The sequence below is a fragment of the Canis lupus genome, chromosome 30 (genome assembly GCF_003254725.2).
Source record: "Canis lupus dingo isolate Sandy chromosome 30, ASM325472v2, whole genome shotgun sequence".
In the NCBI taxonomy this organism is placed as follows: Eukaryota; Metazoa; Chordata; class Mammalia; order Carnivora; family Canidae; genus Canis; species Canis lupus.
In genome coordinates, this window is record NC_064272.1 from 15,525,585 (window position 1) to 15,542,807 (window position 17,223).

At 33.4% G+C, this 17,223-nt stretch overlaps 1 protein-coding gene across 2 annotated transcripts in view; it reads right to left on the minus strand.

Moving 5' to 3' along the window:
- Positions 1–814: 814 nt before the first annotated feature.
- COPS2 (COP9 signalosome subunit 2) overlaps positions 815–17,223 on the minus strand; it is a 33,055-nt gene continuing 16,646 nt past the window's right edge. The window contains exons 4-13 of one of the 2 annotated variants that reach the window (XM_025472853.3): positions 15,342–15,467; positions 13,022–13,111; positions 12,828–12,905; positions 9,960–10,134; positions 9,102–9,280; positions 8,931–8,983; positions 5,516–5,613; positions 4,118–4,200; positions 3,541–3,599; positions 815–2,920 (exon numbers count right to left, since the gene is read on the minus strand). In XM_025472853.3, coding sequence (XP_025328638.1) covers positions 2,776–2,920; positions 3,541–3,599; positions 4,118–4,200; positions 5,516–5,613; positions 8,931–8,983; positions 9,102–9,280; positions 9,960–10,134; positions 12,828–12,905; positions 13,022–13,111; positions 15,342–15,467 — 1,086 coding nt within the window. In that variant the 3' untranslated portion in view covers positions 815–2,775. Of the gene's footprint in view, positions 2,921–3,540; positions 3,600–4,117; positions 4,201–5,515; positions 5,614–8,930; positions 8,984–9,101; positions 9,281–9,959; positions 10,135–12,827; positions 12,906–13,021; positions 13,133–15,341; positions 15,468–17,223 lie in introns of both variants that reach the window. The other variant, XM_025472852.3, reaches the window with a different exon arrangement.

A 17,223-nucleotide genomic window follows, 5' to 3' on the forward strand; every position in this document is an offset into this window, starting at 1 on the left:
ATTTGTGAAGCATGCAAATCTTGATCTCAAGGGTCAAGAATTCAAGCCTCACATAGGGCATAGAGACTACTAAAAAAAAAAAAAAAAATTACTCTAAGTGCCAGAAAAAGTAGTGGAAATTCAGCTCTTGTAGCAGACATTTATCTATGACTCTCAAATAGCAGCCAAAGTTTGTTGTGGAGTAAGTTTTTCCAGGTTTGGGGTAAAAGAAAAAGGCGATAAACACATTACAATACGATATAAACTACTTGTTACTATAGTTTTCACAGAAGGAAAGATTTAATCAGTAATTCAAAATTTGCCAATTAATTTTTTACTTCTCTTAAATTTAGTTATATTTTGATAGGCAATCTCAAAAAAAGATTTCAACTCTATAAGATGCACAGGAACACAGAACACATTTAATGGGAAAAAAATAAAAATAACTTTAAGTTAGTCAGACTGTTAAGATGTATCAAAAACCTCTGTCCTAAAACAAATGTGGCAAATAATTTTTAAAAAAGAACTTATATTTAGGGAATATTAAACAAAGCCTATATAATACATACAATTACATTAAAGATTACGGTATAACTTTGGATATTGTTATACGCTTAGCCCAGTTTCCCAGAGTAAGTGCATGCTTTCCCTCTAGAAACTGGAAGATGCACTACTGCCACAGGGCAAGGATATCACAGGTGAACTGGGCATTGTGAAGGTTGGAATTGAATGCAAAGGTTAAATCACATGGTTCAAATCCTTTAAATTCTAATTCCATCAACTCAAAGTTAAGCAGGGCCTTTTCCCACAGTTGTCACATGCATACATATTTGAATACAGGCACAGAAACTTGTCAATTTTATTTGGGTAACAAAGGGTCTCCAAATTATATTGAAAAATAAGTCCTAATTATTATCACTCCTGTAAAAAAAATTTAGCACATTTTTCACAAATGATGTATGTAAAAGAGAAGAAAATACACATAATTTTATAATATCTTAAACTTTTTTATTCCCTACCAGAGACATTTTGTCTTTCGTTTTCTTTCAGTTTTCTACAATTTCCAAGTTGCACCTGTATTTAATACTGCTTTAATCTGCTAAAGACATTAACTGATTGCTTTCCTAAATCTAAGGATTATATAGTTTTAGTATAAATATATATCACATATTTTCGTAAAATTTTGACAAAACCGAATAAGCATGCCTTGTTTTAAGTCCATGCTCCTTCCACTGTTTATAAAATCTGATTTAAATGATCAAAAATTCTTGGTTGTCATTCTTCAGTTACAACAGTCTTCCTTCTGAACTGCCACTCACTTCTTTTTACATAATAACAAGCAATAGAAAAACCAAAGAAATTATCTTAATCTTAGTTCTTCCTTTTGACACTATAAAATAATGTGATTTTTTTTTTTTTTTAATGAAACAAATACATCCAAAACTCAATACATTCAAATGAGCTGTGTCTCCTTTACGGTAGTTACCGTGGAAGGCCACAGTTCATTATCCTAACTATGCTACCACTGCTCAAAATACCTTTCAAACTCTTTTGGGATCGCCTTCAAAGCCAGATGCATACTTTCTACTATTACCTCAAGACAGATTAATTTTTGGAAACTGTCCAAAGTCATTTGGTGCCAAATGATGGTGACCATAAAAAAAAATTAAAAAAAAAATCAAGCTTAATGATACTTTTTGTTTTCTTAAACATGTGTATCATAAGTTAATAGTGCGTATCACTTAAATGAGCTCTGAATGCAATTCTAAAAGAGCAAAACCCAAGAGGTTTTGAGCAATGGTAGATTGCTGGAATTAGGAAATAATTTCCCAGCATGATCACTATACAGGGTAACATTCATTTAGCTGTCTATGTTCTGGCATATTTGTTTAAAGTGAACATTCTGAGTTAGAATTTGTTTTTAAAAAGGAATATCATTCTTAGAAAAAAAAAAAGAATTTTATTCCTTTAAAGCATCACTGTCAAAGTAAGTACTATGCAAGTGTTTTGTTAGAAACTAGTTCTCCTTACTTTATCAATAAAGACTACTTTAAAAAACTTGAAAGCAAATAACCAACTTATTTGCTCCCAGGCTTTTTAAAATCATTAACTGAAGATAAAATAATTTTCTAAGGTACTAAAAAACAAAAAACCCCAAATGTAATAAAAACACATCAAGAACCAAACTACAATTTCTGAGCTGCACTGTTTATTTTGCTGCTTGAAACCTAAGTGACAGTATGCCACTATAATTATGGGGTTTCATCTAAACCTTTACTACACTGCAGGTACAGAAATATACGGACACATTTTTTGGAGAATTGACATTTTGCAAAATGCAGCAAACATTTTTAATTTATACATGAGAAAAGGAAGTGTTCAAAAGGGTATGCATTTCAAGTTATTGCAGGTTATTTGTGAGAGAATTTCTGCAGGTAAAACATGTTTAAATTTAACCAACAGTAACATGTCAGTGTATTTAAAATCATGACAAAAATCTTCTCTCTGGTCATGTTGCCCATGACAAATTACTATGATGTTGTATGTTTAGGGCAAGATGTCAATACAGCATAAATCCCATGGCATTTTGGTTTTCTTCTGGAGATTAAAGCTGTTTTTCTTGGGATAAATGCAGCAGCAAAACACAAACCAGTTGATCAAAAAAAGCACTTCTGCCATAACTCCAATAATTTTCAGGACACATCAACCGACAGTAGTTTTGCCATTCCCAGTTCTTTTTAAGGATTACATCTCTGCACTGTTGCATTAAGTACGTCTGTAAAAGCTTGTTCTCTGTTAAGCCAGTTTACTGACTACAGCCTGGTTGAGAGAATTTAGTTGATTGGTCCATTTATCTAGTGCAGTATATCGGGCACCACCCCTCTTCTGGTGATCCAATTCAAGGAGTTGGTTGACTTGATCAATTCGGCCATGAATAGTGCTAGAAATAAATAAATAAAAGAAGACATGTCTACAAACCATTTTCATTGAGTGTATCTTTTAGACTGTTTCATAAAATATTTAGAATATCAATAAATGCAAAAGAAAAAACTGCTGCCTCCACTAAGTGACTGAATTCAGGATTACTTATTTCATTCATCGCCTTATAAAACTTTAGACAGAAACTGGAATTGAGCTACCTTTCATCAATTTCACTAAAAGAACCAAGAGGCAAAGACTTATATGATTAATCAGGAGCAAAGTGACTAATTTGTGAAGCTTTAAGTATCATATTGCTTTCAAGAAAAATATAATTTCAAAACTATTCTATACCATATCTTATACTTTTAAAAAAATACTATTCACTAACTAGACACGGGTCATATACAGAATCAGAAATCTTACTGAAAACCATTTACAACTTTTTCAGAGATCAAGGGCTTAATATATTTACTCATTCACAAAAAGCCACCATGCATACATAATATATCTCTTTTAATAGAAAATCCTAGCCAAGGGGTGCTTTTTTGAAAACTCAAGAATTCTATTGCTATCTTTGCTCCCATTATTCAAATGTTATGGTCCTAAACATTTTGTGATAAGATAGAGCCAAGTACTTACTTATCCAATATGCACTGCACCAGCAAGCTCTCCACATCAGCTACATCTATGTTTAACTCCTAAGACAAAAGACTCATTATAATTCTACTAATTAACTTCTTTAAAGGCTTTATGATAATGAATATTCTAATTTTAAATTTATTTCTACCACTTAAAAGAAATATAATGAAAAGAAAGGTTAAGACAAATCTCATTATCACATGAAAATATTCCTGAGAACACAGATCTGATCATATTTAACTTTGTAATTTTTATTTTTTTAAACTTTGTAACTTTTAAAGTACATTCTTACCATAATTTTATTGTGGTTGGGTCAACACTACATCAATTACATATTTTAGCCACTACTCTGTCTTCTGATGTTCTCTGAGGCTGAGGAATCTTTAAAAAGAAATTTAATGACTCCTTATTTCTCTTTATTGTTAATTTATGCCAAGAAAACACAGAATGAAAAGGAAAGCCCTAAGTTATGTTGTATTTTGAAAATGTATTATAAAATGTTACCAAAAATCATTTTTAAATATGCTGCATTTATAACTACAAATTGTAAATATTAAGGTCCATGAATATTAAGTACCTTAGAAATAAAAGGAATATGTATTCTTGTGTAAGGCTTAATTAATTTTATGAGCACTTGTGTTCTGATGTTTCGTAAAAGCTCTGAAAGAAAAGACAAAAATGAAAATAAATTTAACAGTTTGTATATCTTCACTAAACATTATGTACTCTAAATCATAATAATTAACTATATCAATTATTTTCTCAAAATACATCTTTCTGCCTGGCAAGGACATAGCATATTTGGCTTTTTTGGTTTGTTAAGTAAGCTCTATGCCCAACAGGGGGCTCAAACTCATCACCCCAAGATCAAGAGTAACATGCTCTACTGACTAAGCCAGCCAGGTGCCTTGGACATAAGGTATCTGGATCCAAAAATATCTGGGTCCAACATACACAGATTAAGACTAGAGGCTGACTTTCCCATCATTTTTTGTTCCCACCTCCCTGATTTTGCTTATGTTGTGATGCTACCTAAAATAGTCTCTTGCCTTCTCAATAATACACCACACTGCTCATCATTTCCTCTATAGTTAACATCTTTCAAGAAGCTCTGATTCATGCCAGTCAAGTCTCTTATTTTATGCTCTCTCAAAGCCTAGAGTAATATATTTTTACAATGATCTTGTAATTTTCTCCAATTTCTTCAAAGACAAGTGCCTTAAAAAAAATAACAAAAAACTAGACTGGAGTTCATATACAGTACTTCTAAGTTTTCCTATATCCACTATGGGTAATATCATTCTAGTTTCCTACAAGAATTTTTAAAATGTCTGCTGAATGAAAGAGAAAGGAAGGGGGGGAGAGAAAGAACATTACTTCCAAAGTATTCTTCAGATTTTCCTGATGCATCTGGAATTTAAGTATTTGAGTTGTTCCAAATGGTCATTTAAAAACCCTCAAATAGATCCATAACAGGTGGGAACACTGGAGGTACAAAAGAGGTCCCAGAACAAGGAATGATTTTTGTCCTTGTTAGTCCAACAGAACTTACTAAAAATCTCATACACTTACTGGTACATTAGCCTACTACCCTTCAAATAAATGCATCTCTGTATCACCTATAGCAGACTTCTTAAAGCTTTTGTTACTTGTCCTAACTCCTAAAAATGAACTGTGAACCTAAATATCAGTAATAAACATGCAATAATATCTAAATTAAAATAAAAAGGTAAAGGGACAGCCACCTTAAATGAAATGGACATATTAGAAATTGATTATGTTAATTAACAGCAGGAAACTGGTGAATAATTTACAACAGCTTCATAATTTTAAATAATATCCTATTCTGTGACAGCATTTAGAAACATTTCTATACTTAGCAACACAGAGGAAAACATGCAGATCCATTAAGAAGCACTTTTTGACAGTGGCAAGCAAAGGAGGTAACTGAATTCAGTTAGTAGAAAGAACATACCTTCAATGTGTTCCCTAATGAAAGGATCATCCATGATGTTGCTGTGATTTGTTTTCAGAATCTTTTCAAATTCAGTAATGTCATTATTCTGATAGGCACTAAAAGAAAAAGTATAAATCTTGTCAAACACAAAGAGGTCATGTATTAACTCAGATAATCCAAAAAGCCTATTTCTCAAATGTAATAATATAAATTACATTGTAGTTTGTCATAGAAATCAGAATTAAACACACATACCCTTTTGCAAATAAAATGAATTTCTTTTTTGATGCTTTTGGTTTTATAAAGGAAAGATTAAATAAATCTTCTGGGGTCATACACTATATTTACTCACTAAAATCTCAAATCTTAGCACTGTTAAAAACTGACAGATATAATAACTGTTTAATGTTTGATACTTTCAAACTGTGCATTTATCATTTAGTCCCTAAGAAACGAAGTTTTATGCATACTACTGTATGGAGGAGTTTGGCCTTATCTTTGAAATAAGACACTACACATCCTCTCTGAAAATCATTCAGAAATGTAGCTTCCTAATTTTTATCTTCTAGAAAGCTACCAGCAACTGCTAACACTCTGCAAAGGGAGTATCTGATTGTAAATTTTCTCTAGCCTTAAAATTCCACTGAGTTATACAGCAGAAATATCAGTGGTAGGTAATTAGTGCCAAATGGGACACACACAAAGGAGAGTGATGGACCCTGCTGCAGAAGGCCAAAGGCTGATTTATATTCATAATTCTCTGAGGTGTCTATTATCTATTCTTAAAATAACTCTGTAGGGCACTATGGGGACTGCTAAAGGTGCTGAGAAGGAAGAAGCCAACCTTCTGGATATGGCACCACTGTCTGCTTTATATGTAAGACATATCATCAGCCATTCTGCACGCCCTCTGCTGTGCTTCCATCTGTTGGGTCGCAATGTAACTTCATGTTAGGGGCAGGTGATTCAAGTGCTTCAACAGGAATTATTTTCCTCTAGTCTGCTGGCAACTGACTAGGAAGATAAAATTAGGAAGCATTACTTTCTCACCTACCCCAAATACATTATTGTAATATATATTATAGGAGGATATATTCAAGTAATGAAAATACTTGCACATGTGTATATTTTAATTAAGTGACATTCTTCCACTATTTAAGTGACTTAGGAAGAAAAAATCTTATATGAGGGATGCCTGGGTGGCTCTGTTGTTGGGCGTCTGCCTTTAGCTCAGGGTGTGATCCCGGGGTCTTGGGATCGAGTCCCACATTGGGCGAGCCTACTTCTCCCTGTGCCTATGTGTCTGCCTCTGCCTCTCATGAATAAATAAATAAAATCTTAAAAAAAATAAATCTTACATGAAATGTGGGACACCATAGACCACTTGTCTGGGTCAAAATTTACCATTAAAATCAGTTGAGTTCCAACATGGAGGTTTCACTATAATAAGTTATATAATATATAAACATAGCTACTGTTTTTTAAAGGTCTGATAAATCAATCTTTTAATCCATTTTAATGTATTTAACCAATTTAATTTAGATGAAATATTAATGTCTAGGGCAAAACTCTCCCTCAATTTTTCTTTAAGAGTTTTAAAAGTTTAAACTGTTGGGGTGCTTCAGTGGCTCAGTAGTTGAGCATCTGCCTTTGGCTCAGGTCCTAGGTTTGAGTCCCACATCAGGCTCCCTACTGGTAATATATTACCTCTGTCTATGTCTCTGTCTCCCTCTGTGTCTTTCATGAATGAATAAATAAAATCCTAATAAAAAAAAAAGTTTAAACTGTTGCTTAGCAATTTAACTTTATAAACATTTTTTCTCAAGTATTATGAAGTAAATCTCTAACCAAATTATCTTTCAGTTAATGTGGCCAAATGTTGATGGAATAAACCATTTGAAATAAAGGTGGAGAAATCTCCTTTCATAACTAAAATCAACATAATTCAACAAATACGTACCAAAATAAACTACAGAAATAAACAATTAAATTATTATTATTATTTTTTAAATCACGCTGATATGGAGCCCAGCAAGAGGCTTGAACTCATGACCTTGAGATTAAGAACTGATCTAAAATCAAGAATTAGATGTTTAACTGACAGAACCACCCTGGCACCCCAAAGAAATTGATTTTTTAATACTGCAATTTAGAGTTTTTATCTCCTATGTTTCATCCTCTTAAAGTAAAATCATTTTTATTTTTTACAGCTAGAATTAAAGTTTCCTTAAACAAACCCAGTAATTTGTAAAACCTATAGCCAGATAAAAACAAAATAAATGAGGACATTTTACATAGGAACTTAATATCATGTAATAAGCTTTTCCTCCAAATATATATATGGGTGACTCATAATTTATAGTCTAACAGTACTTTTAAATCATAAAAGACTATTAAAAGAATGTCGGGGATCCCTGGGTGGCACAGCGGTTGGGCGCCTGCCTTTGGCCCAGGGCGTGATCCTGGAGACCCGGGATCGAGTCCCGCGTCGGGCTCCCTGCATGGAGCCTGCTTCTCCCTCTGCCTGTGTCTCTGCCTCTCTCTCTCTCTGTGTGTCTCTCTTGAATAAATAAATAAAATCTTAAAAATAAAAAAATAAAAAAAATAAAAGAATGTCTGTTCACTTAAGTTATCTACATACATATGCAAAAAACCCCACCCTACCCTCTGTCCCTAACAATATTCTTTTTGTCTTGGTAAACTCAGCTGCACAATCTAAAATGAAAGACTTGAAGAAACTTAAACTCCATTTATTCCCAGGCCAGAGGTAAATTTTTCTTGTTCACTGTTTTCTTTTGCAAAAAGAGGCTTTATTTTCTAGGTTTTCCACTTTGTTTTATCTTCTATAATTTTATTTAATACTAATTGATCATAGCACCTTTTTCAGTTGCTAACCATACCATTCTTCATGAAAGTCATCAATAAATCCTTGGGTTTCTTACCAGTACTTCTCTGCTCCTCACCTGAGAAAATTATCTGAGGGAAACTTTTTAAAAATGATTTTTAAATCTTGTCAATTGAGAAAATGTGTGAATAAAGACATTGTCTTGTTGAAAATATTTTATTTATGTGGACCAATTCATAATTTTATTTAGGATTAAGGCAGTTAGAAACAGCAAACACTGTGAAATTGTTTTAAAGCATCTATTGTCAGCTTTCCACTGAAAACTAGCACACACACATGTGGATAAGAAGAGAAAAAAGGCAAGTAGCCAGTACTGTACTATATAAATCAATACTGTATAAAATCTTGTGACTACTGAACAGAATAAATGACTTCAAAAGATAAAAAATTTCACAAATTTTGGAATATTTCAAACCAAAATACAAGAGTAAATTTAAGAGTATTAACTGAATTCTCAAAATTTCTCTCTTCTTCCCCTCTAATTCACTGCTTTATGAGATTTACCTTAACTGAAATATAAAATCTTACCTTACTAAATTCGTCATTGCTAGAATTTCTGGATCATTTTTGTACGGTTTGGCCTAAGAACAGTAAAATAAATAAATAAATAAATAAACAAACAAATAAAGTATGCTATATGTAAAAAGAAACAGTAACATTTCCACAAAACACAGCTAATAGAAATGAACACACACATACCTCCTGTGAGTCAAATGGATTTATTCCCGATTTCATTAGCATATTTGCTAACACCAAATATTTTAAGCAAGTGGTTCGTCTTGGACTTCCCGATTCATCATAATTCTTGAAGGCTTCAAAAAAATCAGTGTGTGCCTTTTCAAATTCACCTTCTCTCAAGTGCATTTTACCACCACATTCTATAAAGAACAAAACAGGATAAAAGGGCATTTGCAGTTCTGTAGAAAGATTGAGCACTTTATAAAAATCAAATGAAAATTAGGATAGTGGCTTTCCAGTCTTTTAATTCTATAGCCTGAATTGTACCAGCCCAAGGTACTCATTTTAATTCTTTTTCTTAGAGGAGGGTACAGAGGGTGGGGGGAGGGGAGAAGGAAAGGGAGATGCGAGACTTGATCTCACAACCTTGAGATGATAACCTGAGCCAAAATCAAGTCAGTTGCTTAAATGACTGACCCACCTGGGTGCCCCAGTACTCACTTTAATTCTAAAAAGCAGCTCTTCATTAAACATCCAACAAGCATTTGCGAATCTTTATTCTCAGTTCAGGCACAAAGTAATTTTATGTGTATCATTATAATTCAAGAATAGAACTTTTTCTTTCCCTCTTCCCTACCCCATAGTCACAAAAATAGAACTTCTGATGGTAAATTTCCTATTGAAGTATTTCACTGACATAAAAGTATACAAGAAAAAAAATTCAACTTCTTATTTCTAAGACAAGATCATTTCATTGATTTTGGTAACTTTGCCATTTGTTTTCACTAACACAGAAACAACCTCAGTTATTTAGTCATATATAATGATGCCTTGGTAAGTTCCTGTGACACTGCCCACCCTTCTCCAAACAAAACTTGCCTCTGATGACTCCCATGATCAGTGGATGAGGGATGGCAGACTTGATGTGAAGTGACTGTTCATAGAGTGCTTTAAGTTTTTTGTTATTCTTCTGTGCTGTGTACATTTGAATTTCCAAAGCATATATTTCTAATAACTGTGTACCTTTTTTCAGGTCATCTTCTCCATCATCAGTCTAGGAAAGTAAATAATGACCTTTAGTCAAAATGGAATTCACAGTCAACCTAGTAATTTTTGAGTTAGCGTGAGATCTTTACATTTGTAATACTAATTATGTGTGAAAACGCACCATAATTGAGATCTTGAATACTAAGAACACTACCTTTCATAGCCAAAAACAGAATGTACACATCCTTTGTACTTCCTAGTCTTTCAATAAGAGAAAAGTGACCAGATGTACTTTTTTTTAATGTATAAAACATTGTAATGTTTGTTTCTATCTAGGAGATTCTTCAGTCTTCCTCAAATCTTCACAACTACTTTATATTCACTGATCTGATCAAAAAGTAGTTCCAAGTGCCTTCCTAGTGCTAGGCACTGTTCTACCTTGGAGAAATACACAATTAAATATAAGCTAATGTTCCTCTCCTCCAAAAGTTCACAATCTAGAAAATTAATCTGTCAGCAGATAAATTACAATATAAATAAATGATCATGATTCTAGTTGAAGTATGAACCATGAAGCAAATACCCAGAAGAATGGAAAAGAAAGTGACTAACTCTGCTAAGGGATGTTAAAGGAGTAACATGTTAGTTCAACTTTGAAAAATTACCAACAGCCCAGAAACTACAGACCATGAAAAACAGCATATGGGCCACAGTCTGAGAATCAAATATCAAGCGCTTACACAAAGCCAAAATGTATTATTTGATTTTCCAACTGAATTGTTTAGTCATTCACTAATGAGTTACAACCAGAGTACAACATATGACATATAAGACATAATTTGTACATCTAGATTATCATGTTTCTGCTATTGTCATTATCAGATAGAATCTTCTTATGTTCCAAAATAACCTGAGCAAAAATTTCTCCAGAGGACTTTCTCTTATATATATATATATATATATATACACACACACACACACTGAAAGACCCTCTTCCATTCAGAAATGGCTTCTCTTACCATTTCCACTTTTTTCACTTTTCCACTGTGGAACTGAACTCATAGTTGTTTATGCATCAGATTAAGCTTTTCTAAGACTGTGTAGGTAAGAAAGAATTCATATATAACTAATTTGCTTTATGAAGCAAAACTATTATGAAATAAATACATTTTTTTTTAAAAGACCCCATTCATTTATTCATGAGAGACACACACACACAGAGAGAGAGAGAGAGAGAGGCACAGGCACAGGCAGAGGAAGAAGTGGGCTCCATGCAGGGAGCCTGATGTGGGACTTGATCCCAGGACCCTGGGATCATACCCTGAACCGAAGGCAGATGCTCAACCTCTGAGCCACCCAGGAATCCCTGAAAACATTTTCTTTAAAAATTGGAAAAAAAAAAAAAAAAAAAAAAAGTAAACAAAAATATCTGCAGGTGATTTAGAACACTTTCCTGATCAACTTTTCTCCCACTTGTAGAAATAACATATAAAATTAAAATAGTATGTAGCATAGGAAGAGCTTAAAAACATTTAAAACAGTATTCCCATATAAATTGTAAACCAATATGAAATAACTTATTGATCAAGACAAAAAAAATACAAAAGTATAACCACAGTTAAAAAGTTACAGAGGTGTACTGTCCAGATCATGTGGCTATTCAAATTTAAATTAAAAGTAAAATTAAAAATTCAGGCACACTAACTGCCTGAGGACATGTACAACTGGCACTATCATATTAGTGCAGATACAGAATGTTTCTAGTTTCTAGTTATCACATGATGTTCTAATGGACAGTACTGTTATAGAAGATTCACATATTATAAAATAGAATATGAAATATCTTTATTACATATCTCTCATACATATATTACATGTATTACGTGTTCTCTCCGATTTTCACAGGATCTGTAACTAAACATGAAAGGTTTTTTTTTTTAAAGATTTTATTTATTTATTCATGAGAGACACTGAAAGAGAGGCAGAAACATAGGCAGAGGGGGAAGCAGGCTCCATGCAGGGAGCCCAATGCGGAACTCTACCCAGGAACTCCAGGATCATGCCCTGAGGCAAAGGCAAATGCTCAACTGCCTGAGCCACCCAGGCATCCCATGAAAGGCTTATTCTTAATAAATAAGTATTAATGCCTAGTCTATTTGTGGATACCTGTGCTTCACTCCACAAAAATAATGATTTAATTAAAACAAGAAGAAATATAACACTAAGAAAAACCGAGCTTTTTTTGGTATCTTATTTGCCAATTTTTGTTTTGGGGACGATTTTTTTTTTTTAAAGATTTTATTTATTTATTTATTCATGAGAGATACAGGCAGAGGGAGAACAGGCTCCCTGTGGGGAGCCCCATGTGGGACTGGATCCCTGACCCCAGGGACATGCCCTGAGCCGAAGGCAGACAGACGCTCAACCGCTGAGCCACCCTGGCGTCCCATGGGGATGTTTCTTGAACAAAAACATCCCCAAGTTTCTTTTTTTTTTTTTAAAGATTTTATTTATTTATTTATTTATTTATTTATTTATTTATTTATTTAGACACAAAGAGAGAGACAGGCAGAGGGAGAAGCAGGCTCCATGCAGGGAGTCCGACGTGGACTGGATCCCAGGACTCCAGGATCATGCCCTGGGCTGAAGGCAGCACTAAACCACTGAGCCACCCGGGCTGCCCCCCAAGTAAGTTTCAAATAAAATTTTTCTTATGCTTTATTATGAAGAAATATTGAGGAAAAAAAAAGAGAATGGTACCTGGCAGGACTGATGTAACTGGCGTAAAATTTTTTGAAGCTTTCCATATTCTTCTCGTTCTAAATATAATTTCCCAAGCTGTAAAAGAACATACTTATTAAAATTAAAAGATTTCAATAGGAAAAGGTGTGAATCTTTAGGAGAGTTTATTAAGGACACCCTCCCACTCTTCAAAAAAGAAAAGTAATTGTTACCTTTGTGTTTGTCTTAAACCACAGTCTATCATTCTTAGCATCTTTCAAAGCTTCCAGTGTTGTTTCATAGAATTCCTGCAGTAAATCCATCTGACATAAAAAATCAGAATTCTATAATTGTAAACAGCAAATTTGTACCTGTTAATAAAGTTAATTTGAGCAAACTAAAAGTGCATCTTTGAACTTTAATACACATAAGAATCTGTTTCCGAATGTGTCAGTCTATAATTTAACAAAACTTCAGCAAAACAGAGACCAAACTTACAAAAAGTGCCAAGATCTGTTTTTATGTGAGTTTTTAAAAAATAAAACCCAGAAAATATCTAATGCTCTAATAATAAAGATTTGTCCTTTCTAATCTAGTAAACTCATCTTGTATTGACAGAAGTGAATGACATCCACATTGATCTAGCTGTGCTGTTATTAACAGCATTTATCTTATTTACTCAACTCTCACTTGGTACCTATTAAGTGGCAAACACTAGCCAAGCAGCTAAAGAAACAAAGAATAACCTCTCAAAAATTCTTCAATAAATGTAATCAATCAAGTAACCGAACTACAGGCTCGTAAGTACTGATAAACTGCTGGAGTTGGGTAGAGGGAAAAGTCTAGCATAATTTTAGCTGTGTCTAAACACTATCAATTTACCAATCTGAGTGTGACATTTTTTTCATGGAAATCATTTTATTTTGTATTATGATAAGCTCCCCTAAGTACTCGCTTTCCACCACATTGGGCTGTGCGTTTGAAAACCTGATTCTCTAGGTCTCTATTTAACAGGATCAAGAGGATCCACGAAAACAGGAAAGTTTAATACTTTCAGAAAACCTTCCTATCTATTCATGACTGTTGATGGCATACTGAATAAGTTGAGTACGCCCACCCAGTATCTATTCTTACTTTCAAAAGACAAAAAGTGTACATATAATAGCACGAAGCAACACGCAACCTTGAAGTTTGAAATTAACCCCCCCCCAACATCTGGCATAACATTTATAAATAGTGTACCAAAAATGTTTTGATGACACTTGTTTGTAAAACTCAGAAAACATTTCCCCACATAAGAAAAGCCCCCTCAATATGTAATAACTTTAGAATTAGTGCCAATACCTACTCATGTTTTAACGAAACATATATAGTTGACCCTTGAACAACATGGGTTTGAATTGCACGGGTCCACTTATAAATTTTTTCTGGTAAATACAGTACATTATTATAAATCTATTTTCTCTTCCTTATGATTTTTTCCATAACATTTTCTTTTCTCTAGTTTACTGTAAGAATACAGTATACACATAACATACAAAATACGTCAATCAACTGTTTATATTATATGTAAGGCTCTTGATCAACAGTAGGCTATATTAGTAGTTAAGTTTTGAGAAGTCAATAGTTATACCATGAATTTTCAACTACATGGCAGGGGGGCAGAGGGGAGGGGCTTGGCACTCCCATAACACCCATGTTGTTCAAGGATCAATTGTAAGTTTATTTGTCTCTATTTCCATTACGTGTATTTTAGATATAAGATTAAAAGTAATAAATTAACTCAAAATGATTTCTAGTAGAAAAGACTAGAGAGATTCTGACATGAACATTTTTTTATAAGTATTAAAAGTATTAAATATTTTAAGAAATCCTAAAAGACATGGAGAATAAATGACATAGAGAATACTTTTTGTGCTAAAACATCAGATCACGGTGTTTAAGAAAGCTATGTTGCTTAAAAGATTATGAACAGCAATCCAACTAAAAATTATCTTAGCAATAGAATAAAATCATCATTGCTTTTCTTAATAACCAAAATCTAGAATAACAAAAGCACTATCCTTCCTAAGGCCCACTATAGTTTCTTCATCATTAATTACCCACTCATTCTTTGTAAAAGCGTCTACTAAATACCTATTGAGTAATGCCAAGTACTAATATGAGTACAGGGTCTTCTCTTAAGCATCTTTAATCAAACCTACATAAATCTAACTGAAGTGGTGATGTTTTTTGGAAGGAACTATGATACTAACTATATGGGAGTTTAAGCCTATAAAAATTGTGTAGATTATGTATCTCAAGATATTATTTGAAGAAATTTAGCTAGTTGTTGCTTTTTAATATTGTATAATTAGTACTATAATTAAGAAAATAGTATTATATTATTTCTGAAGCATATCAATGCCTGGCATAACTGCTTAGCTAGAAACTCTAGCCTTAAAAAAGCCTTTAGTATATAAATAAATAATTATAGAAAGTTGGAAGGGTTTGTTATAACAGTATAAATAATAACACATTGATAAGTACCAAGGGGAAAAACCAGATTCTAACCTGTTTAGAAGTGGAGATATAATCAAGAATAGAATTAATGGATTTTTCAGAATAATTTCTTGTGACTGCACTCCGAATATAAGTCAATAGCTGTTTATATCTGTTCATCATTTCTGGAAAGTTTGTCTGTCAAGAAAGAAGATAAATGCATTATTAGATATGTATTTATGTATTGAAATATCTATATGATTAAAATTATAGCATTACTACATAATTAAAAAACAATAAAGTTTTATGATAAAGTATGTATGACAGAAACACTAAACATTTTAGCTTAAATTTGAAATTTCTAGATTATTGACATGCAAACCAAATTTATGAAGTTATTCGATAAAAAGTACAATTTATAGATTTTCAAAATTTCAGATATTGTTCTCATTGCACAAAAAACATTTATAGATCAAAAGAACCACTAAAATATTCACAGACCAAAAATTATAAATAAATCCAACTTTTCAAATGCCTTGGATACCAACTATACAGGTATCAGCTATATCCTCTCCTGAAGATTTACCTCTTGATGAGAAAGCTCTCTAGGAATAGTGGTATGTTTCTTTTCTCCCATATTATTGGATGGCTCAATGATAAAATGTGAAGTGAAGGAATCTTTTCAAGCCCAGCTACTCATTCCCCTATCAAGAAAAGTCCTCCCGAGATGCCTAGGTGGCTCAGTGGTTGACCATCTGCCTTTCATTCAGGGTGTAATCCTGGATTTCCGGGATTGAGTCCCGCATCAGGCTCCTTGCATGGAGCCTGCTTCTCCTCCCTCTGCCTGTGTCTCTGCCTCTTTTGTCTCTCATGAATAAATAAATAAAATCTTAAAGCTTTTTTTTAAAAAAATTTTTATTTATTTATGATAGTCACACAGAGAGAGAGAGAGAGAGGCAGAGACATAGGCAGAGGCAGAAGCAGGCTCCATGCACCGGAGGCCCGACGTGGGATTCGATCCCGGGTCTCCAGGATCGCGCCCTGGGCCAAAGGCAGGCGCCAAACCGCTGCGCCACCCAGGGATCCCTAAATAAAATCTTAAAAAAAAAAAAAAAAAGAAAAGTCCTCCCTCCCAAGGCTCTACTCAATAGTATATGTAGCTAATGTTGCTATTCCTTGCCGTACTATTTGCACTACTGTGAGTATTCCAAGAAACATGAGAGATCTGAGGAAATAAAGAACTACCAGTCAAATTTCCAGCACTTAAGTATTTTCATGGATGGTCTATTCTCCCTTAGAGTGTACATTTAAGTCAATTTTTGAGTCCAACCTGATAACCTGCATGCACTGTCCCCACAATCTCCAACTGCTGTTAATCCCTTTTTCACTGGGTTCTACTCTACTTTTAATCAAGGAGGTGAGCATTAGCAGATAGAGTGTTTTTCTTGACTAATAGACCGTATTTGTTTATGAACATGAGAAGACTCCCTGAAACCTAAGCAAGAACTGACTTACAAAAAAGAAAACAGTAGTTGAGGTGGGTGGGAAAAAGTGGACAGAACAATGGGAAAAGCCTTAATTACGTATATTAAGCTACTTTTATTTCCAAGAATGCCAGTACCATGCGAGGAAAAATAATAGGTAATATCCTATCAGTGAGCTGTTAAAATCCACGTTACAGAAGAACATATTTTATGGCAAAGGCAAATCAGAAACAGGACTGTCCTAGCTTTGAGACTGTAACTAGATACTGAAATAGGATTTTAGCAAAGAGTTAGTTTTGAATTCATTTCCTTATGCTCTAATAGTTTTAAAACTCATTTTTCACTAATTCTGTTATTATATTTAAAGACTAAGGGAAGATTAGATAAATTACACTGGTGAACATAGAGCAGTTGATAACAAACCCTTCCAACTTTTTATTGCTCAAAACCTTCACATAACAACATGGGTT